General features: G+C 30.0%; 2 protein-coding genes across 6 annotated transcripts; both read right to left on the reverse strand.

Moving 5' to 3' along the window:
* Positions 1-7,717: 7,717 nt before the first annotated feature.
* On the reverse strand, positions 7,718-13,611 carry LOC107942324 (probable phospholipid-transporting ATPase 8). Of its 4 annotated transcripts, none has more exons than XM_041116823.1 (12): positions 13,474-13,611; positions 12,677-13,261; positions 11,160-12,484; positions 10,900-11,010; positions 10,549-10,825; positions 10,252-10,340; positions 10,061-10,163; positions 9,783-9,983; positions 9,554-9,679; positions 9,280-9,378; positions 8,891-9,082; positions 7,718-8,488 (listed from the first exon to the last, which is right to left on the reverse strand). In XM_041116823.1, the coding sequence occupies exons 2-12, from the start codon at positions 13,079-13,081 to the stop codon at positions 7,988-7,990; spliced, it is 3,429 nt and encodes a 1,142-aa protein (XP_040972757.1). In that variant the 5' UTR covers positions 13,082-13,261; positions 13,474-13,611; the 3' UTR covers positions 7,718-7,987. The 4 variants fall into 4 exon arrangements, 3 of the variants coding, with proteins under 3 accessions (XP_040972757.1, XP_040972758.1, XP_040972759.1); XM_041116824.1 differs by having other exon boundaries at positions 12,677-13,256; positions 13,474-13,589; XM_041116825.1 differs by lacking the exon at positions 12,677-13,261 and having other exon boundaries at positions 13,474-13,605.
* A 7,138-nt stretch (positions 13,612-20,749) lies between these two features.
* LOC121231868 (proteasome assembly chaperone 3) lies at positions 20,750-22,864 on the reverse strand. Of its 2 annotated transcripts, XM_041116827.1 has the most exons (8): positions 22,618-22,864; positions 22,075-22,122; positions 21,903-21,949; positions 21,690-21,756; positions 21,565-21,608; positions 21,349-21,406; positions 21,184-21,230; positions 20,750-21,066 (listed from the first exon to the last, which is right to left on the reverse strand). In XM_041116827.1, exons 1-8 carry the CDS (start codon positions 22,675-22,677, stop codon positions 21,063-21,065), a joined length of 375 nt encoding a protein of 124 aa, XP_040972761.1. In that variant the 5' UTR covers positions 22,678-22,864; the 3' UTR covers positions 20,750-21,062. The 2 variants fall into 2 exon arrangements, with proteins under 2 accessions (XP_040972761.1, XP_040972760.1); XM_041116826.1 differs by having other exon boundaries at positions 20,750-21,230; positions 22,618-22,862.
* Positions 22,865-24,611: the final 1,747 nt, after the last annotated feature.

Below are 24,611 nucleotides of genomic sequence, written 5' to 3' on the forward strand. Positions count from 1 at the left end.
AATAAATCATAAATTTGAGTTAGCTTACACCATTGATGAAGAACGACTTGCAAATTTCTAAAGCTTTCTATACTATATTTTATGGTGTCAATGCATAAGAGTTTAAAAGGATTTCAAACTGTATAACTATTAAGGAGATATGAAAAATCTTTGAAATTGTTCATGAAAGAACTAGCAAATGCAGATGTTAACTACTAAATTCGAGAACTTAAGAATGTAGGATTCAGAAATTATTGGTGAATTTTATTCAAAGCTTTGGGGTCTATTTAAATCAAGCATTTGCTCTTGAAGAAGAAGAATCCAACTCAAATTGATTAGAAAGGTGTTGAGATTGATGAACTAATTGGATTGTTGTAGACCTTTGAAATAAAGCTAGAAGAAGTCAAATGAAACAAAGCCAAAGGAGAAAAGAGTATTTCTTTACAAGTGACAGATGCAATGCCTACTGCCAACTCCATTACGATTGAAGATCTTAATTATACCATCTGCCCTGCTTACACAAATCTTCAACAAAGCCTTTAAGAAGCAATCCAGAAGATCTAAGAAGTTTGAACCCACTAAAACCATTTGCCAAGAATAAAACCAAAGGTGTGGTTATCATTGAAAAGGTTGAGAGAGAAAATAAGAAAGGAATCTAATCTGTGTCGAAACCATTTTTTTATCGAGTTTTGGAAAATGGGAATCGACTTTAAAAAAACGAAAACGGGAGTCGCCACCAATCTTTTTAGGTGTGATTGGATCACCTTATAAAATGTTTTGTTTTAAAACATTAATTTTGGTCTACGAAAGTCGAGAAAACAGATTCGGGAGTCGGTTACGTACTAGGAAGGGTTAGCACCCTCGTAACGCCCAAAAATTGGTACCTAATTGATTATCAAGTGTCTTTAATGTCGGAAATTTAAAAATTTTAAGATGCAATCCTCTTTTAATATTTTTTTATTTTGAAAATTAGGGTTCACTTGTATCAAACAAATCAAAATATTACATCCAATAAGTTAGGACATAATATTTTTAAGATATCTGACACTAAGTTAGCCTTGTTGGAAATCCCTATCTCGAAACAACGAAACGCCATATCCAGTAAGTTAGGGCACAACGCCTTGAAATTCCGAGACAGTTGCTTGCACTTAGAAAACCTTAAAAACTTAGAAGGGTGCTTGACTATTCGAACTCAACGAGAAAAGTTGCAATCCAATAAGTTAGGGCACTAATTTTCTCGAAATTTCCAAACACCAAGTATTGCCTTTATTTTTGAAAACTTTAAAGTCTCATTTTTTAGATCGATGCATGAAGGAGCATATTAGCATAACATACGGGATAACATGTTATAGTAATAGGTAAATAAAAGCACAATAACTAACATATACATATAAGAAACATGGCAAATTTTAAATAAGTAAAATATGCATAAAATACGATACATATTTAAGAAGAATAGGTAAAAACACATAAACATGTAATTCATCATATATTTAAACATATTGATAATAAAAATGATGCATGATATACAATTTGACACATATACATAATAAAAATACAATAAAAATAATAATAAGTCAAGCACTCAACATTTAATAAAATTATGAGACCAACATCTAATATAATATATATATATTAAAATATAAAATCAGTGAGTAATTATTGATAAAAAAATACCTAAAATATAAATTAAAAATGTTTAAAATAAGTTATGTATAATAATATAATATGAATAAAATATAAGGAAATATAATATAAAATAATAAAAATATAATAAGTATTTTGCATGTAAAAATATGGTAAAATAGTTAGTATAAAAAACAAAATAAATAACATATAATAAAAATATATATGAGAAAGATAGATATTATAAGGAATATTGAATAATAAAAATATAGTATGAAATATAATATGGTATACGTATAATAATAATAATAAAGTAACAAATATTTTACATATAGAAACATAGTATATAAAAATATATAACATCTAATAGAATTTAAAAATATATATGATGTATAGCCCATATTATAGGTAAAATATACAACAATAAATAGGATATGAGTAATTTTCATAAGAATATTATAAAATAAATAATATACATACATAAAATATATAAATAAGAAAAGGTGTAATATATAAATGGAATATGAATATTATTATAAATAAGGATAATATATATACTATTATTTATTAATATTTTTTTAAATTTATTTGCCATTTACAAATTTAGTAAATAATAATACAATTTTATAAAAAATATATAAGAAATATATAAAATAAAATATATAATATAACATAATTTATAAGTAAAATATATGACAATAAAAAATAATGGATAATAATAGTAATATATAACTAATATTTTAAAAATATATATAAAGTATTTAAAGTAAACTAAAATATAAAAAGGATTAAAATTGAATTTAATTAGAAAATCTAAGGCTAATTTGCAAAATAATAAAAATCCTGGGCCTGATTTGAAATGCGCGTTAAATTCAGAGGACTCACTGAACAATTTGCCCTAATCCCAGAAAACGACGTCGTTCCTGAGAATAAGTTTTAATGACCATTAGGACTAAATTGAAGTAAATATAAGAGATTAGGGTTGAATTAAAATAATAATAAAATGAAATTATAAAGCTTAAAATGCGGAAAGACCGATTGAGAAATTAGCCCATTTTCTAAAAACACGCAGATCCTCACCGGGTCTCGGGTCAACGCGCGGATCCTAGCTTTGGTACGACGTCGTTTAAAGCTAATTGGTTTTAAGCGAAACGACACCGTTTCATTAGGGCTATATAAGCCAAATTTTAGTTTTGAAATCATTTGGATACTTGGTTTTAAAAAAAAAACTTAAAGAAATCCTCTGTAGGAGGATTCGGGGTCAGCCTCAGAGCCTCGTCGGACCCCTGTTCTCAGGCCCATACGCGCCCACGCGCCACCGCGAACGTCGCCACGCGTGGTGGTCGGAGACTGGGAAATTTCCCGTTTCAGCGCAGATCGAAAGAGGTTCGTCTCCCTTTTCCTTTTTTAATCGCAATATATATATGTGCATGTATTTAAAAGAAAATTTCACCTTTGTATATTCAATCGACTGTGATGCTTTTTGTATATGCGCGCAAGAATAAATTCTTTTATTGAATCTCTATATTCTTTTTTTATTGATTCTCTCTGTATATTCCAAGAACGTAAGTCCCTTTTTTACAAATCGGAGGAAAGGCCTTATAGCCTTTAGACTATACATGTTTAGGAAAGAAATCTTTGATTTCTTTCTTTATTGGTTTCAATTTATTTGCTGCTATTTGGTTTCCTTTTCTGTTTCGTGTCTGCTGGTTTCTTTTGTCCTGTCTTGTAGGTATTCGCGAGAACATCACGGTGATGTCGATTCACGCGATGATCGTGGCGTGGTACGAGGCCAAAGCCACGGCACCGATGGAGCCCACTGGAACGGCACGAGACGAACGATCATGATGCTTGGGATGCTTGCGGCGCCTAGGGTTTTTGAAACCCTAGGTCTCTCTGCTTTAACAAATTGGGCCACTTGGGCCTCATTTATTTTTTGGGTCTGGGTGTAACGGGTATGGGCTATCAGGTTGTAATCCGGCATAGGGTTTAGGTATTTGGGCTGCTGGGTTTTAATTTTTTATTTTTTTTGGGTTTGAAAGTTATTTGGGCCTGTGTTTGGGCTCTTGTAAACTGGACTTTTAAAATAAATAACATTTATTTATTTATTTCATATTTCTGTTTTGGTTTTAAGGCCCGGTCAAATTTAGGCTTCTACACTATGAGTGTTACGAATTTGGACATATCCATGTTGATTGTGTTAACATCCTGAAGAAAAAGAAGAAATTATTGTGTGTAACCTGGAGTGATGAAGATTCCACTAACAATTCTGAATTTGATGAGCAACTATGTGGCATTTACAACTATTGTCACCGCAAGATATTGTTTACATTGATGGAGAGTCTAAAAAGATTTTAGAGAAGAATTTTTGAGAATGCTCCAAAAAAAACCTGTATTGATCCAATCTAAGGATACAGTAAACTCTAAACATAAAGTTATTTATCATTACTGTTAGAGGCGAAGCTAGAAATTATTTTAAGGGCGTCGGAATTAAATTATATATTTTTACAATAGTAAAAATATAGTTTCACCATTTTAATAGCTTATATCTTTATAATTTTTAAAGAATTAAGTCAATTTTTTATCATTTGAGGGGGACAAAGTGCAACTTTATCATTATAATTTAAAATTTTATAAATTATAAAAGGACCTAAATGAAAAAAAAATATTTTAGGAGAGGACAGAAGCTCTGCCAGCCCCTAGCTCTATCCCTGGTTACTGGAGTGTACTTTGTCATGTTAGATCACAATGTTTCAAAATGTTACATGATTTGATATAGAAGTGTAGTTCCTTCCACAATGTCACTTTACTTGGCACATCACATGTCAAGAAGTAGAAGTTTGTTTAAAAGAAGAATGATACAAAGTTCTTGCTAGTAGCACATCTGTCCTTGAAATTTACAGTCAATGATTTTTGGTATTTTGATAATGATTGCTCTCGTCACATAACATGTAACAGACCATACTTATTTGCCTTTGAAGAACATCATGCTAGTCGAGTCACATTTGGTGATGGCAAGTAGGGGAGAGAAAAATCCGATTCGATTCAAAAAACTCAATAAAAAATTTAAAATTTGAATTAAATAGTTCGAGTTATTTGAGTTAATTGAGTTATTCGGATAAACTCGAATAAAAAAAATTAAGTTTTTCAGTTTACCTCAAATATGAATTACACGATTCAAGTTATTCAAAAATCGAAATAAGAAAAGGCAAAACTACGTCGTTTTGATAAATGTTTACCTATTAAGTTAAAAGGCAAAACCATTGTATTGTTTATCTAGTTAAATAATCTTGTACTTCGTCTACTAGTTAAATAAGCAATCCATGTAAACGCAACATTGAGTATAAATAATAGGATTTGTTAACTCGACTCGAATTTTTTTTACTCGATTCAATTTGATTATAAAAAAATTCAAATTGAGTTCAGTTGCTAAAATAGGATTCATCAACTCGACTAACTCGAAATTTTTTTTACTCGATTGAATACTCACCTCTAATGGTAAGTGTCAAATAAATTTGTTAAGAAAACAATTTAACAGTTATAGGAAAAGTTTAAAAATTTTTAAAACCGAGCCACTTTGTGATATTTATAGTAATAAACTCTAATCGAAAAGCACCTATGCTTTGTGCGAAACAAATTTGAGTCGATCTTGACTTTCAATCGATACATTCTCTGCTATTATTGTACCTCGAATTACGTCAAGTGTGGACTTGAACAACACAAACCTAACATAGAAAAAGAAATGGTGTGATTACTTTCAGTATGAAAGTAATTTTTCTCTAATAAAAACCGATGAATATCGTAACTCTCATAAAATAGAATTTATTCTTAGATAATAAATTTTCACTATTTTCTCGTAGAATAACGATGTATGAAATTTATGATTTTACGTCAACTGTTGTCATCTATTTATAGGGAGAAATACAATAATCCTAATTAAATAAGTCATTGTAAAATAATATCATTTAAATAGAAAACACACCTCTACACACCCTAGTAATTATTACTAGGGTTATCACCCCTTCATATACATGAGGGGTAGTGTTGGGTCCAATTATATGTGCTTCCTGGACTTTTTATACTTCATAAAGAAAACACATTCATTTGTGAAAGCGACTCATTTATCTAACTTCATCATTTTCATTCATCTATGTTCCTTTCTATCCATTTGGTTTTACATGCAATTCATTTCTGGGTTTAACGAGCTATCAGAGGAACTGATTAGACATAGATAATTAGAACTCAAATAATTTATAATTAAGTTCCAACTTTTTATATATTAATTATAAAATTATTTAGTCACGAAGTCATTCCACTATAATATCGTAACTGAGGCTCTTTAACTACATACAATTACGAGAACTACTTAATGAATGCTCATCTAATGACTTTGTAATAAGTGTGTTGCCCTCATAGGATATTTTAACTTTTAGGAGTGATCTGCTCCAATGCTCAAGACAAAACATCTCTCCAATTGGACTTGATAGATGACATTAATCTTTCAATCAATTTGTTTATTTCCAATTAGATTAAGGACATGCTTAGATTATCTACTAATACAAGTTGTCTTTCCGTATTACGATTCAACCACATAATACTGCTTTAGTATTAACTAAATATTATATAATCAGTAAGTCAATATTTGCTTCCATTTTACTTTGCATACAAAAATCGTTTAAGGAGAGTATATAAAGAATATTAATGTAATCAATGGATATTTTATTAAATCAATTTATTCGAAAAATACATGTATATATAGACAAAAATACTACACTTAGTGTACTAAATCTAATAGTAAAAATGTTAATATCCTTAAAGAAACGTACACTTAGTGTTCCTGGAATGCCAAATTCGAAGAATGTTTTTCTTGTAGATGGACAAAAAGTAAAACTAGATAAGTATTAGTCAACTGTGTGATTAAGGTATGCTTGTCAATTTCATGAAAGAAAAGTGTTTGGTTTCGTCAAAGTCTAGTGAGAAGATAATGAAAGGCACACTCACTTTTTACAACTGCAGCAAAACAGTTCAATCTATTGTGTGGAACAAAGCTAAAGTTTCTGGCTTGGTGTTGTGGCATGAGAAACTTGTCACATTCATTACAAATGACTTTAAAGATTAGTTAGATATGATGCAGAGAGGGAATCCTAAAGTTCAGTGATACCATTCCTAAAGTTTGCGTATCCAAACCAGTTCACCTCTTCAGCTACTACACATGAATCTCATTGGACCTATGCAAATTGAGAACATGAGTGGAAAACGCTATCTCCTGGTGTGTGTATATGGCTTCTCAAGATGCACATGAATGAGGTTTATTAGAGAAAAGTTTGACACATTTGAAGAATTTAGAAAACTATACAGGAGAGTTATGGATGAAAAAGGTCAGCTCATTAGGATGATTAGAAAATTTTGAAGTGATAATAGACGTGAGTTTGAGAACGTTGAAATTGTCAATTTTTTTAACGAGGAAAGAATCAAACATGAATTCTTTGCTGCCATGACATCACAACAGAATGGAATTGTGGAACGTAAAAACCGCATCATTGAGGAGATGACACAAGTGATTCTCAATAGCGAAAGGGTTTGCTCGTAAGTTTTAGGCTAAGATAGTGAACACTACTAACTCGTGATTAATAGAGTTTTTATAAGGACAAATAAAAATAATTTAAAAAATATTTTATATAGAATCATCTGATTAAAAAATATTAACTTTCTCAAAAAAAATAAACATTTTTTAAAAATCATTTTTAAAAGTTACGCACCGCTAATTTTATTTTGAAAGTGCAAGATATCGATCACTTCTTAAAGTTATAAAAGAAGGAGACGTAGGTGTTGAGATTCAAATCCTTACTTAAGAATATAAAGAAATGGCTTGAGGGATGCTAAGATTCAAACTCTGACTTGTTGGATATTGGTTTTCAATGGTTGAGGAGAATGAACCCTAACATACTGAATCTCATTTTTTTTAGGTTGATACTAGCATTTGAAATCTGTATGCCCTTTCCTATAGACAATTGCATGAAGGTTCTACATAAGCTTTTCCTTAGCAAATTTCAAGTTCTTGTATGAAATCTACTATAATTGGACTACATTTCATTTTGATTGTTGAAAAAAATTGAAGAATTCATCATCACCTTCATTTAACACTTAAAAGTTAAGCTTATGAAAGAATAATAATAATTACAAATATGCGAGATCAATAAATCAAATGTTGGGGTTCCATTTCATCTGATCTTCATGCTCTCATATTGACCTATACTTAAAACCAACACCGAGAAAAAAGTAACCCTAATCCTTACCTTCAGACTCTGATCTGAATCTGTTAAGGCAAAGTCGGTACCTATGCTTACCGACAATCTTGTTTCAGCCATATCATGCTCAATCCTTACGGCCTTCGTGTTTGTATACTATCATGCACCATAGGTTGAAACCGAGTCTGAAAAGCCCTATAGGAAAACAAAGGTAGTAGTGTGGCAATAACAACGAGGATGATGGTGAGCCAATATCGAATGCTTGGAGCGCAAGCTTCAATGAAAACCTTGTATGCCGTTGTAGATAATGTCGGTGGAATCGAACCGTAAACCAACAAGAATTTAAACCACAAGGTAATGCTGCCCCATATGAAGAGGTGCTGGATCCATGTGAAGTAATTGATGGAGAGTGCCATTTGGCAATTTACCGCCAAAACAACACATGTATACATTGTCAGCCCAAGAATCGAATAATCGGCAACTTGACCATCTTTGCGGAATGCTTGACCAGTTATTGAGTTGGTAGTTAAGAAGAATATAATTACGGAACTAAGAACTCCATTAAACATCCAGCCGAGTATGTGGATCCAGCGGAAGAGGACATTGTCTATGCCCTCTTTGTATAATGAAGGATACTGCAAAAGAAAAATGAAATGATTGTCGGTCCGACTATAACATTTACATATAGATAGAAGAAAAGTAAATAATGGTATTCGGTTGACATGCCATGTATTCCTACGAATGTACTAAATTGATGCGAGATATAGAACAATTCTAAGCCAACAGATTGACACGGTTTAATTTTTCTGAAGCAGAAAAACATAGTTCAAATCAAAATCCGGGTTTAAATTTTGAGAAGAGCAATGGTCAGATTGATAAAGAAAACTATCATTGTTTCACAACTATGTCGTTACGTGTAACTCGTCGTTAACATTGAGTTAGGGTTTCATTTTAAGGCCCCCAACTTCCTTTCTAATTGTCAATGTGTAACAAATTTATATTCGAGGAATAATGAAAGAATAGAAAGAATCGTTTACCTTAAGGCAGTGTCGGGCTGAAAAATCCTGTTCGAAAACACCAAGAGCGATTACCGGAAGTGAAGTGAATAAGACATTGTAGCTTGACATGTACCAATCATTATAAGCTGGCTGAGCAGAGAAAGAAGAGTAGGCCTCGAACCAAAACAAAGTAAATCCAAAAGTGATGTTCTTGTAGAAAAAGTAGCATATCTGCAGTATACAAGAAAAAATAAATTTAGGTGTATGCACGCATAGTTTGTATTCTTAAACGTTTGCCTAATAAGTCCCCGAAACATGGAACAGAACAGCAAACAATATCATTCTCTAGATTCGAGATACAAAAATCATAAGACTATCTCAGTTTAGTTTCAGAGAGAGAGATGAGAGCAGGACCGACTAGCTTTTACCATCATTGTTATTCGCCTGTAACACCAATGGCCATGCACTAATAATAAACGTTCCAGAAAATGAAATTGTGCAATCGAAAAATCACTTGACATCGCAGCCTGCAATTTGCAGTAGTCATTAAACATAAAATCAGAAATCCGGACAGTTACGGCGTGTTATATCATTGAATTGTTCAAATAACATGGATGAATTATCAAGCATTGGCCACAAATTGACATCGAAACCAGGATACTAAAGCCTACCAAAATGAAATATGTATATATATATATTTACCTGCATCCCTTCGACACCAGTGATGCCAACTCCAATATCAGCCTCTTGAATCATGCCAACATCGTTTGCACCATCACCAATTGCTAGTGTCGTTCTACCTGTTTTGGATTTCACCCATCTAGTAACCTGCATATCTTCTAAATTTCTATCAGATTATTTTCATGCCAAAGCTTGATAATCTTCATGAAACTCTGATAGTTTACTTGATTATCCTGAACACCACACTTACAATAGCTTTTTGTTTTGGGGAAGATCGACAGCATATAACAGTAGCACATTTCATTGCTAGCTCCATAAAGCGTATTATGAGGTTCTTGTCCAGAGCAAAAATCAAGGACTTGCCATCAATAATCAAACCAAACTGGGTGTTGCTTTCGCCAGTTACTTGAGATATTCCTTCGTCTATTTGCTTTTCTACAATTTTATAAGCCTAAGAAAAATTATATATTCAGATTTTCCCCATGAAAGATTGCATCATCATCACTTTAAGACAAATGTGAATTATACCTTTGCGAATTCTTCCTTATCCCTTTCGATGGCCTCAATTCCGGGCTTTTCAAGTATGACCAAAATCTCTTTCATTCCATGTCTTAGCAGACTGCATGCATACCTGTAGAAATATAGCATCTATATCATTTATGTTTATATGCATTATTAATACCGGAAAAGTTGAATCCAACTTGCTGGCATTGGCATACCCGATATTAATAGCAGTTCCCTTCTTGTCACCAGTCAAAACCCATATATGGATCCCAGCCTGTGCAAGCTTGTCAATACAGTCTGGGACCTACATAACAGAGGAATATAGCTGTTCATACAAATCTTATCTACGTACATAGATTACAACCATGTAACTTGAACCCCAGTGTTATTGTACGGATATATAACATGAGTATATTCGTTTTTTTTAAAGTTGGTCCATATTTGCATATATGAATTGGACACAATTGTCGGACAGAAGTACTTCAAGGAAAACGAAGACTACTGTAACTGACCCCCTTTTGTAGTTTGTCTTCAATAGCTGTAGCACCAAGAAGAATTAAATCCCTTTCAATCATGTCAGCCTTCTCATCCAGCAAATCATCTCTATCGGCACTTACAGAAGTTTTGGCCTTCACATATTCTTGTTCCCATCTTTTATACTCATCATCATCAAGCTCACGATAAGCGACTGCCAAAGTTCGTAATCCTGCCTCAGAATACCTTTCGATATGCTCTTTGGTCTCCGCCTCGAACATCCGTCCTTCTTCTGAAAGCCTTTCAAATATCACACTGAATAACATAGTGATAAATCAGTTCAATATCAAATATGTCTGAATGCAGATTTATGGATTACGAGTTCTGACCTGTCTGCCCCCTTAGCAAGGAGCAATAACTGTCTTTCTGGGTTCCTTACTATTACGGACATCCTTCTACGAGCACTACTGAACTCCAACACATGAAGAAGCTCGTATACTCTGAAATGCAGAAACTTATTCGTTCATATGCAATGTAAACCAAAGTTCAAATAGCAGATCCCGGAAAAAAATATAAAAGTAGGAGAAACTGAAAAGCAACATACGGCTGGTTTGACTAAGAATATAATCGAAGGTTCCAAAAAGATTACCTGTCAACTATTTCCCCACTACTACGATCCAGTTCACGCAGTTGTATGCTGGTTTGATTCCTTTTGAAAAACTGAAAACCGACTTCTCGTGCAGCAATGACGAATGCTGCTTCATCTGGTGACTCAGCCTCGTAAAAAATCTTACCAGGGTCTAGTACTTCGGGAACGGCTGTATGGCAAAGTGCTAAGACCCTAAAGAACTTTTCTATGTAATCTCGATTAGGTTCGTTCACCCATTTCCGGTTCATAATGCGTCCATCTCGGAAGTTGAAACCCTTAACAGGTTCTCTAGATTCCACTGTATCAATATCCCTTTGTTCATCCAATGTCTCACCTCTTTTCCTAGCCAATGCAATTTCAACCTCAGTCATGCCACGACCATAGGCAGTGCCAGCAATTGAGCATTTCACAAACTCCATCGAGTTACATGTCAAAGTTCCGGTTTTGTCGGAGAGTATAGTGCAGACCTGACCAAGTTCCTCGTTCAAATTAGATGTCCGTGCATGTGCTGACCTCTTGGTTTCCTCATCATACATAGCCTGGTCTTGGTTAATGAAAATGCTTTGTAAAACCTTGCAAATCTCGATGGAAACATACAATGATATTGGTATCAAATACCCATACAACATCAGACCTGTCAAGAAATGCAAAAATGCAGCCACTGAAGGTCTCCTGGGGTCAAAGAATACAGTCGTGATATCCGGTCGGAGATACCACCTTCCGTAATCGCCACCATCTTTTTTAGTTTCAATTCCGAAAAGTAGAGACCCTACGAATGATACCAAAATCAAAGCACTGAAAAGGACATAAATTATTCTATCCATCCTTCTCTCTATCCTTGTCCTCTTCGAAGGAGGGTCCATAGCATTCTGCATTACTTTCGTATCATGTCCAGTGAAGATAACCACACCATTGATATAATCAGTATTTTTCAGTTTAGTACCTCTCAAAAGGATTTGTTGTGGCGAAAGTGCGTATTGTTGACATTCGTAGTACAATGTTCCAACGAATGAGTAAAGATGTTCATTTGGATCCTCACACTTAATCACCGCTCTAAATCCCTTAACAGTCTCTACATCACGAATGAAGGATGTTACCTCTAACGGATGCTTCGACTTTGTATTAGTCTCTCCATCGAGGTTCATCGTCTCAACATAACAAACACCGTCTTCATATTCCGAAGAAAGTAAGAGTAGATCAGCTGGAAAATATTCATCCTTATGCACCTTAACAATGTCACCGACACGGAGATTCTTCCATTTGGTTTCGTTGAAAGAACTATTTCCGTCATAAACTTCAACCGTCCGATTGTTTGCCTCTACATCCTGAAACCGAGGAAAAGCTACTTCAGATACGTTACATAAACCGACAGAAAAAGAAAAAAAATATATTAAGAACCAAATAAGGAACCTAGTATCAATAAAGACGATACAAAGCTATAACATTTGTATAAGGAAACAAGCTAACAGCAATAAATAAAAAAATGGTGGAAATCCAAAGAAGGGCGCAAGCATGACCTGCTGTCTTCGCCGATAATCTTCGATGCCTTCTTTAGCCATTGTAGCTCCAATCACCACAATTAACGGCACAAGAACGCTAGGTGCAGAATAAGGTGCCAACGGACTAAACGAAACACAAGCAACAACAAGAAAATATATGTTTGCAACCCTCCTAAATTGCTCAAACAAAGACTTTGGGATAAAATTAGCTGCTGTATACTTAGTAGTGGAAACATAATTTCCCCTATACTTTAAACGAATTTGTTCTTCACAATCAGGTTCTTTACAATACACCACTCTTGAGTACCCTTTTTGACCGATTCTGTCATGTTCATCAGTCGAACTCGGTTGACTCGGTCGACGACAACACGAAAAGGAACAGCTTTTGCTTAAATGTATATTCCTTTTCCTTACTCTAGCCATTTCCCCAGAGCTTAAAATGCAAATGGCGTTTCTCTAATTTGTCAATAAGATTACAAAATCACCCAACTCTCCCTTTACAATCCCCATTAAAGATTCCAACTTTAACCACTATTTTTCAACAAAAATAAACCCAATAACTCCAAAAACTTCCTATCTTTGAACAAGCTTTGAACGCCTGAGCTAAAATTCCAACAACAAAAGTACATGAACTAGCATTAAAAAAATAAAGAACTCAACTTTCATTGTTTAAAATCATAAGAAAACATGAAAAGAAACTTAATTTAAACAATTTTAAGACAAACTCAACAAATGAAACTGTCCTAAAAAGAGAAATAAAATGGTTATATAATATAGCATGAACATGTTTTTCATGAAAAGAAAAAGTTGCTTACTTTGAGTTGAAGTTGCAGAGATGTCTTTCTTGTTGTCTGAAAGATGCAAACTTTAAAGAAGTGTGAAAACCACAACAATATGCAAAAATAAAAAAGTGAAGAGCTTTGCATCAGTGTGTATGTGAGAGAGTAGTTAGCTTTTGCCGCTTTTATAAGCAATAACTAACCATGACAACTTATATTCACTTATTTATTCTGGTTAAAATACGTTATAAGTCCCTCTACTTTTCTTAAATTTGAAATTTAGTTATATACTTTTAATTTTTAAGAATTCAGTCTCTTTATTTTTTAGATTTCAGAATTCAGGTTAATTTGTTAACATTGTTAAAATTGTTTTCTTAAATTCAAGTTCATTGCAATGTTATTTTTAATTACATGATTGTTGTGGGAGTATTTTTTTATTTTAAAATGTCATAATAACAAATTTATTAGTGTTAACAACTAGACTTGAATTTTAAAATCTAAAAAATAGAGGATTAAATTCTTAAAAATAAAAGTAGAATAATTAAATTTTAAATTTAAAAAGAGTATAAAGGCTTATATCATATTTTAACTATTTTATTATATTTTAAAATCTAAAAAGTAGGGATTAATTAATTTTGTATTTAAAATTTTATTATTATTTTTTTCAACACACAATTCATGCCAAACTTAAATAAATTATATGATTATATTCCATTCCATTGATATAGAAATAGAAATATTTTATTTGCGTATCTTTTAACACTATTTATTTAGAATAATCATACCTTCTTTTACCCCTTTAGAATAAATTCAGGTAATTCAGTGTTAAATCTACTCATGGATTACGTTATCGTTTAAGTCCAAATGTTGATTTCAAATTTGAAAGGGTTTTAAGTAAAAATGTTAAATTTAAAAAATAAATTTTGTCGAATAAAAATTAAACTATTTAAAATGTGGGTCGAACTCGGATTTAAACATTCAATATTTAAGTTCGACCTAGCTCATTTTTTGTAAGTTCATCATGTTTTATATTATATAATTTATAATACATAAAAATTAAATATATAGTAGTATAATATTACTATAGTGTACACATTAAAAAATGTTAAGGTGACTATACATAAATTTTTAATAAATAAAAAATATTAAAAATAATATAACTACATTTTATTTTTAAAAAAAAAACAATATGCTTAGGCCTAAATGGGCTTGCGTTATCTATTTACAAATATGAATGGACTTGAGCAAAATTTTAGATTCATGTTTCGAGTTGGATCAGGTTTGATCAAATATAAAATGTATTAATATCATATCTAAGCCCGACCCAACTCATGAATAGACTTGATCATGGATTGGGTCGGTGTAAAATTTTAGGCTCAACCCAGATAAAAAATGCTAAACCCTAGCTTGGTCTGTCCGTATTAAATTTTTTTATATAAAAACAAATTTTAAAAATATAATACATCAAATACACTAAAAACAATAAAATAAATGTTTCCCAACAAATTGAAAATATATTATAAATAACATTAAGATAGTTGTAAATTTGCAAGTAAATGCCTCTAAATAGTAGCAAAATTAATAATAAAATAAGAATTATACAATATTCAAATAATAGCAACAAAATAGTAACAATCTAATAGCAAAACAACAATAAATAGCAGCAGGGAAAAAAATTTAGACAAATTCGAGCCGAGCTGGGTCTGGACAAAAAAATCTTACCCGATACCTGACCCATTTAAAAAACGGGTCTTATTTTTCTGTTTAATCCACATTTTTTATCTAATTTTTATCTAAACCCATCACTTTTCGAATGAGTGACCGACCCATGATCAAATCTACTCATCAACACCCCTTGTTCAATATTCATCTAGTCCAAATTCATGTTAAATATTTATTATATTTTACATATTTAGTGGCACTTAATTTTATAACAAATTAAATAGTTTTATTTTTCTTAATACATAATTAAATAGTTTTATATATTTTAGTTTATTATTATTAAGTAATTATTTTGATTTGGATATTTGTTATATCAGGTGTGAATTTAAATAAGATTCAATTGAGTTTGATGGTAACTTTTTATTTTTTTTTCTAACTTTATTATCTTATATAAAAATTATACGAGAAATTTTAAGTAGTGCTTAGAAATCTACTTAGTAATTGTTTGTAACTACACAAGAATGACATATTTAGATAACCATTATAATTCCCTGAATTGTGTGTAATTGGAGCACTTCAATTACATTTTTCAATTCTTAGAGAAAATGTAAGAATTGGAGTAATTATGAGGGCACTTACATCAAAATCCAATTACACTATGACTTTTCAAACGCTCATAAATGATTTAACTTGAAAATTTATTTATAATTTAAACTTGTATAAAAATACTTTTTTAACGTTATAAAAAATTAAAAAGTACAATATCCTGTTTTAGAGGATGGTGTCGGATATAGGCATGAGAGAGAGATCATGGACTTTCAATTTGAGATATTTAAAGTTTCAAAATAAGGGTGCGATGACATTTGTTATTTTAAAAAATATTCTTATACTAACATCACCTTAGTATAGATTAAAAAAAGTTGGATTGTACTAGTTTATTGTATACTTCATAACTTCATTCATATGTAGAACTGTGATGATCCATACTTTGAAGAATACATAAAATAAAAATCTTGATAATCTTTAATTATACAGATTCAAATTTAAATGATGAAAATGAGTATATGTTAAAAGTTAAAAAGAGAATAACCCGACAAATATGAAATGCTAGTACAATTAGATAAAATTGCATATAATATATATATATTGTTCTTATTATTGTTATTAGTAATCGTATGACCGACCACATTCTTAGACTAACATATTACATATGATGATTTGATTTCAATTATTATTCCTTGTTTATAATTTTTTTTTGTATTGATAATTTTTTATAATAATTTATGTAATTACAATTAATAATTATAAAAATTATAAAGATATAAACTATTAAATTAATAAAATTATATTTTTACAATAGTAAAAATATAAATTTAATTTCAACCCATCAAAAAGAATTTCCTGACTCCACCACTAGAACCATGGATTTTAGTTGTAATAGAAATAACATGGTTTAATGTTTTCCTTTGATGTAGTTGTTGTTTCTTCTTCCGCTACTCTTTCTATAAATGAAACCCACACACACGCAACTTTTTCATCTTTTGACATGGATTGATTGCCTTTCACATTGCAATGCCAAATCCAATTAATCTAAGTATATGTAATTTTCAAAATTTTCAAATTTAATTTTTGTATTTTTATGTCAGAAATTTAGTTTTTTTTTTCATATTTTAAAATTCGGGTTTAACGGTTAACAGTGTTAAATTAAGTTAATTATAACGTCATTTTTTTTTTCATATTTTAATTACATTTTGATAATTGATTGAAATGGATTGAATTAGTAGATACATATTGAATGTATTGATTATTGAATTGAAATGAATATATGTATTAATGTGAAAGTTGGATATTGATTATTATAGATTGAATTTAATTCATGTGTATATATGTGATTATATGAAAAATTAGTATTGAATATTGGTTTTATTTGAAATGTGAAATTATACCCTATTAACTGTATCGGGCTAAGTCGGATATAAATGGCATGTTATAGGATAGGAAGAGTTTAGGGATTTCTTCGACCTCGAGTTGATGAGGCATTGGGTGTCAATTTACTTCGGTTTAACCGATGAGATAGCGCTGGGCGTAGATATTATTTCGGATTTATCTGATGAAGCACCGGGTGCCAAATTGGTGTGTTGGTTGAATCTGTGTATCCATCTGAGTCCAAATCGTGTTAATAAGCGTAATTAAATAAAATGGTACTATGATTGATATTGGATGATATTGTATGTGAATTGAAAATGAGATACATGAGTTATGTATTCATGAATTGGATATGGAATAGATAATAATGTGGATTGTGAAAAGATATTATATAGCAAGTGATGAGAATTGAGTATGGTATGAAATGATGTATTCATGAACTGAGTATTGAATGGCTAATGTCATTGTACAAATAAATGTGGTTTGATATGTGAATAACTATTTATATAGCAATTGTGTGAATTGAGACATTATTGATAGCATATGATAGTCATGATCCTAGACATTAATATGTGGTTAAAATTCAATTGTGCATATTATATTCTCTTGTTTTTAAATATTCGGATTATTGAAATATCACTGAGTTTTACTCAGCGTACGATTTTGTTTTTTGTGCACAGTTTTGGTACTTAATTTTTTGATCGTCGATTTAACATCCAACAACGAACCCGAACTCAAATGTGGTGATGTTTACCTTTTGTGTCGGCATGTACCTAGGGTGTCTAAATAATAGTTATTTTGTGGATTGATTGTAAATGAGGTTATAAGTTTAATATTGATTTGGTATATATATATATAAACATGTGTTTGTGTTTGAAACCATAGTATGGTATGGTAAATTGAATCAAAGCTTGGTATGTGCATGTGAATTTAAGTTAATGTTTTAGGTAGATATAAACTAGGCCAAATTGATGGATTTTGACATGTTTATAATTTTTATTTGAATAATGCATTGATGATATGTTTTGATGATATAAATGTGGTATCGATGAGGGTAGATTGGTTAAGCACCTAAGATGATTGTTTTGACATGTTTTGAATCTGTTTGATCTATAAACTCCGATAATGCTCTGTAATCCGGTTCTGGCGATGGATACGGGTTAGGGGTGTTACAGTTAAAACATATTTTATACTTTGAATTAAGTATAAGGGTAATCATTTGGTACATCGCCAGTGGAGTTTTTTAGACTCCACAAACGGGTTGAGAATGTGATAAGTGTCAAATTTATTCATGTAATTAAATTATTTTTTTATGTTTTTTACTATACCTTATAATATACTTGTCAAACATTTAACCCGTTTATGGTGTCTAAAAAACTTCACTGACAATATATCAAATAATTTTCCTAAATATAAACAAAAGGATTATTATTTTGTACACTATTCGTAGAATTTTTTAACTCTACAAATAAAATTAAATAAATATCTATTTTAATTCATTTTTATTTTTTAAAATCTTATCTAACAACACATGACAATATTTTATCAAATAATTTTTCATAAATGAAACCCAATTTTGGTTGTAAAAAAAACCAATTTTATCATTTCAAGTCTAGAAACTTGAGATATTAGATGATTCAAATTTAAATATCTTAATATTTATTTGAATAACTTATCAATCTAATCAAACTAATTTACATTTAATTAGTATTATCGAGCTTAAATTCAACCTCTTATCTCAAACTGAACTCAAACTTTAAAAGTAAAATTTATTTTACCTAATCTTGAATTATACATCTTAATTAATCAATTATATGTTTTGGAGTAATTAATTTTTTCAATAATATTTTTATTTAATTGAAACTATTTCCCAAAAATAATAATTAAAATTAAAATTTTAATATTTTACTAACAAACTATATAAGCAATTACCACATTTGATGAATCTCAAATTATGACTTATTGCCGAGGTGTTTATTTACCCACGAACAACATCATTGTACCAAAAATTACTACATTTGATGAAAAATATTATTATAAAGATAATATTATCACGAGTTCAAATTGTGTTACCCTATCCTTTACCTTAATATTATATTAAAAGAAACTATCAATTATTGCTTTTAATAAAAAAAAGTACCCAAAAAATACAATTTTATTGTGTACCCAAAATACTTGTCAACAAATTTTTTTCTCAATTTTATATTTAACAATAAATTTTAAAAAAATAATTATAGGAATATTTGTTGGAAAAATAGCATTTTATGGGAACTTTGAGGCATATTCTCAATAGGTAAATGTGAAGAGTTGAATCATAATTTTTTGGTTTCATATTCTACTCCATAAGAACTTTACAACGGTATATCATATGCTTAAAATGGTTGAGTAATGAATGAGAAATTGATGCTCAAAGTAAGCTACTTGGAAATATTGTTGAGGAAAAATAAAATGCTTAGATCCCGCATTGGTTAAATACGAAGTGTGAGATGTGTTTATATATGTGAACTCTTTTAAAATATAATCGAATGATTAAGCTTGTAACATTATTTTATGCATAGAAGGTGTAGGTCCAAACCCGATAGGGTTTGGGTTCACTTCCAACAACGTGGGTGATGTGCCGAATTTGTCTTAAGAAAACCGTGCCTTTCACAGGCCTTAATGTTTCGTAAAATTTCAATTCTTTATTATGATTTTATTTGATTTTCATATTTAATAAATTAAATATAAATAATTCTGTTTATATTTTATTTTATATGTATTTAGTTATAGTTAATTTTTTTGTTCGCTAACATGTTTTGTGTAACAATATTTAATATTACTATAAAAATCAATTTTTGGTGAAAAAGATTATTCACAAGGTTTATTCTTTACTTGGGAAAGCCTTCTATGCCTTACCAACTAAGAGAAGTTGCATTGATTCATTGTCTTTACCCTACTAAAAAGACTTTTGGTAAACTACAGTTAAAGTTATTAAACTATTAATAAATTTACGTTTTAGTCACTCAACTTTAAAAAATTACAAAATAATCTATAAATCATTTAAGTCACTAAAATATTTGAAAAAATTAATTTAAGTCACTAGTCACTTAAATGTTAAGTTTTTTTTTCTTTTTCTTTTAAAGTCTAACTAACAAGCTCCAAATCACAATTTATATAATGAATCAATACCCATCAACAAGTAAAAAAAATACATTTTAAATCCAAGTCGATCTAACAGTTAATGTCAAAAATCGAAAAAGAATACCATTTGGATTTTTAATTCACAAATTTATGAAGTTCAAAAGCTATTTTATGAAAAACCAAACTGTAAAACAAAAATAAAAATAAAAACTTTCGATTAGTATAGGTAATGCGAATAAAAAATGCTATACAACAATGATTTTAACAACTCAGTAACTTAAATAAAAACTTTCGAATAATTCAGTGATCATTTTGTAACTTTCTGAAATTAAATGTAGTTTACACAATTTTTAACAAGAAAATTGATTATTAGAACCCCAACGTATTTCTAAAATGAACATGAACCCATTCATTCACCACGTGAAATATTTTATGATTTTTATATATGCATTTAGATTATAATCACGTCACCTGTTACCTGTTATTTGCAAGATTGCTTACTCAAATGATTAGAAGTAAAATTTTAGATTATGCAATTAAATATTTAAATGCATATTAAATTATTTTAAACTTTAAAAATTATAAAATCACTTCACCAATCTGATTGGCCCAATTATAAAATTATTAAAATATTTAAAAACCCAGTTCAAACTGATTTAATCACCGGTTCAATCAGTCGGTATCCGTTTCCCAATCTAACTGGTTCAAAACCATTCTCTAGAAAGATATCCCGACCGGTCCGACCAGCTGGTCCAATTCAAACATCATTATCCTTGAGGGAGGTACGGCCAATATTTAACAATCCAGCCTTAGTCTACCAAGTTAGCAAAAACTAGGATAATTTTAGGGTCCATAACCATTCCAATAACAAAATTACATCAAGTTCATTTCCCATTTAAGGTTTCAAGCTGAAATATTCACCTGTGATTCGAGACCAACTTGTGTTATATGATGCCCGGTTTAGTTTAATCGTGAAGAATGAAAACAATCGAGGACCCAAGCACAAAAAGATGAGAAACTTTAACATTGATGCATTACCAGAGACGGTTCTCAATCACAGCCGAAACAATGCCCTTCAAGGTGTCCTGCGTAAAACCGGGCATCGTATAAATTTCACTATTTTGTCTACTTTGATGGATATGCAAAACATTCATATAACATATGACGCAAAGCGAATTACAAACTTGTGTTATAGAATGGTACCATGCTATGGTCTTTGAGACCGAGAGAGAGAACTAAAGGCATAGACGACCCCGAGGAACTGCAAATACGAACCAAGATATAAAGCAAAGAGATATCTGAGTTCAAACTATTAACAGACTTGTAAGTTTATTGTATTACATTCAATGGACAAAACTAAAAGTAGAATCCTAATTTACGTAATCTAAAAAATGTCGATTTTGTAGAAAATAAACATACCTTATGTGTTCGATAAGCTGACGGGTAATTGCCAGTAGCATTGGCTGCAAATCGTGCATTCATTCAAGATTCAGGACAGGTATGAACAACCAAGATAATATATACAACAGAACTATCTGGCTTACCTCGTCTCGTTTGCCAAATATTACGGACACATTGAAAGTCGGCTGGACCGTAAAACCTTGCTCCTTTCTGGCAACCGACAATATACATGTCTCAGATGCATTTCAGATTATGATTATCATCATAATAATTTGAATAACTCAAAGAAAAACTCAATAATAAAAAAAATCACAGATCTTCCCCTTTTGTAACGAAAGAAAAAGTACAAGGCGAACCTTGCATGTAGTATTGTTCCCATAGTTCCAATCTGGGTAGCCATAACCTGAGAAATCATTAGCATATTACAAGTTATCGATACCACCCTCGACATCACACAAATACGCATAAATGCAATACCAAAACCCAAAGTTTGATCGGAAAAAGGGAAGTGGAAAGGCTTGTACTCACAAGAAAATGATCGTCGTAACGGCAAACGACTAGATCGGTTTTGTTCCCCTACCAAGCAAAAGGTATGAAATTGAGAAAGTATAAATGGCAAGACATTTACAAAGAAATTTGGAATCAAATAACATATTAATGAATTCAGAAACCAAATCCAGAGCAACAAAATTCACTTCTGAATATGCAAAGCTCATTAGCAATAATAAAAGCCTGGATTTTTTACAAGAGCAAAAGGAATATAATCCAATCCAACAAATCAAATTCCTATCAATCATATACTTCATCATATTTTGTTCAAATTAATTTTAAAAATGCAGTATAATAAAACAAAAAAATGGGGAAAAATTCAAATCATAATAAAGAAATATAACCAATTGTTCATGAAATTGTCGGTAAGAATATAAAACAACCATCTTAAACTAAACCCAGTAATCAAAATCTTTAAAATCCTTGGTAATTCATGCTTTGTTATGCTATTATAGGTAAAATCGTTAAACCCCCAAAAAAAGCCAATAAGATTCTGAGAAAGAACGAAGAACCCTTTTTTACCTTGATTTCGACAGAGAGATTCTTGTAAGGAACAGGAAAACGTTGTTCTAAGCCACCCATATTTTTTTTTTCTTTTCCTCTTTCGAAACTCTTTGAGAATTTGAGAAGAAATCTTATTTCATTACAAAGTGCATCTCCATAAAGTAGTCTTCTGTATTTCGTGCCTTTTTCTTCTTTCTTTTCCTTTTATTTGTTAGGGATGATATAATTATTAGAGACTGAAGTTCACAACTAGCTATACTCAGAATTAGTTGAATCCAGAATTGATTTATATAAAAGAGTTAAATCGGTTGAATTAGAAACATTTTAAAATTAGTAAAAAGAAATTATGATAAAAATGAGTAACTTTTTAAAAAATTCATAAATTTATAAATATTTATTTAATTATTATTGAATATCACTTCAATCGATTAAATTACTAGTCCGATTATTAGAATATCGTATATTAGGGACAAAATCAAGAGTTGGTAGGTGTTTCGGTTTTCTATTTGGACACTTTGAAATTTTTAAAAATTTAATTTAATTCTTTAAAAATTTATAAAGATATAAGCTATAATAATAGTAAAATTATATTTTTACTATGTAAAAATTATAATTTAATTTCGATTTCCCCTAAAATATTTTCTGACTTCACCTTATCGTATATGACACTTTAAAATTATACTACATTATAATTTATAAATTTATATTTTTTTAAGTAACGATATAATACAATCTCATACTGCCACATCATAAAAAATGTATATTTTCTAAATTTAGAGATTAAGATAAATTTATTTGTGAAATTTAAATACCAAAAATGAATAAAAAAATATACCACTGTTGCGAAGCTCAGTTATATTATAAATATTTCTTTGAGAAACAATAGAAATAAGAGAAAATGTAAAATTACTGGATTTATAGCCCGAAAGCCCAACAGGTTGGGCTCAATTAGGGTTAACAATTAATTAACCTAATTCAAAATGGAATGTCGTTTTTATTTAAAAAAAAACAAATATAATTCTAAAAAAATAAAATATAATGTTAAATTATAAAAATATTTACTTTTCTTTTAAAAAATAGTTAATTAGTTAATTTATGTATGTGAAAATCACATATTTAAAATACAGGAGTGCATTTAAAAATAATATATAATAAAATTTTAATCAAATTTTACTATTTGTTGCAAGTTGTAAATTTAATTATGTACTCGAATTTGGTCAATTTTAATCTTTTTATTTTTTAAATTTAGAAAATTTTTCAATTTTTTTTAAATCTCATTATGTGTGAGTCATATTTAAATCCATGACTAAAATACCAAAAAATACTATTTAAAAAAATTATGGAAATAGGTCAAAAATTTAAAAATTCACAGGAATAGGCCAATATAAGTAAAACGCTTTCAACTAAAAACGCTTTTTGCAACATCAACACTAAAATGGTAGCACCTTTATTTCTTTTTGGTGTCACCCATTCCCATTAATTTTTAAAAATTTAACCTATTTCCATAATTTTTTTAAATAATGTTTTCTGAAATTTTAGTCTAAATTTAATTTGATTATAGATTCAAGTATATTCCAATTATTTATCTATTATATTTAATATTGATTGATTTTAATTATATACATTTGGATGTTGCAACATCAAAAAATAAAACACATAAAAAGACTTTTTTTTTTTTGAGATTCCCACTTTTTAATAACATTTAGAAGGGGAAAAAAATCTCTTATCTTGTTTAAATTTGGGCTCCAATCACCTTTTTGTTGTTTGTTCAACATACCTATCAAAATTTCTAAAATGGGTATTTTGGTAACTTTACATTAAAAAAACACTAATTTTGAATTAACACTAATAGAGGAAATGAAATAAAAGTAAAAGTAAAAATTGTAAAAGATTTATAAATAAATAAAATTTTAATTTCTAGCCAGTGAGACATGTCCTGTATAATTTTTTTGTTCTATTTAATGATGAAATTTTATATTACTATTTATTAATTGTGTATGATACTCATACAT

The sequence above is a fragment of the Gossypium hirsutum genome, chromosome A07, assembly GCF_007990345.1.
Source record: "Gossypium hirsutum isolate 1008001.06 chromosome A07, Gossypium_hirsutum_v2.1, whole genome shotgun sequence".
Lineage (NCBI taxonomy): Eukaryota > Viridiplantae > Streptophyta > Magnoliopsida > Malvales > Malvaceae > Gossypium > Gossypium hirsutum.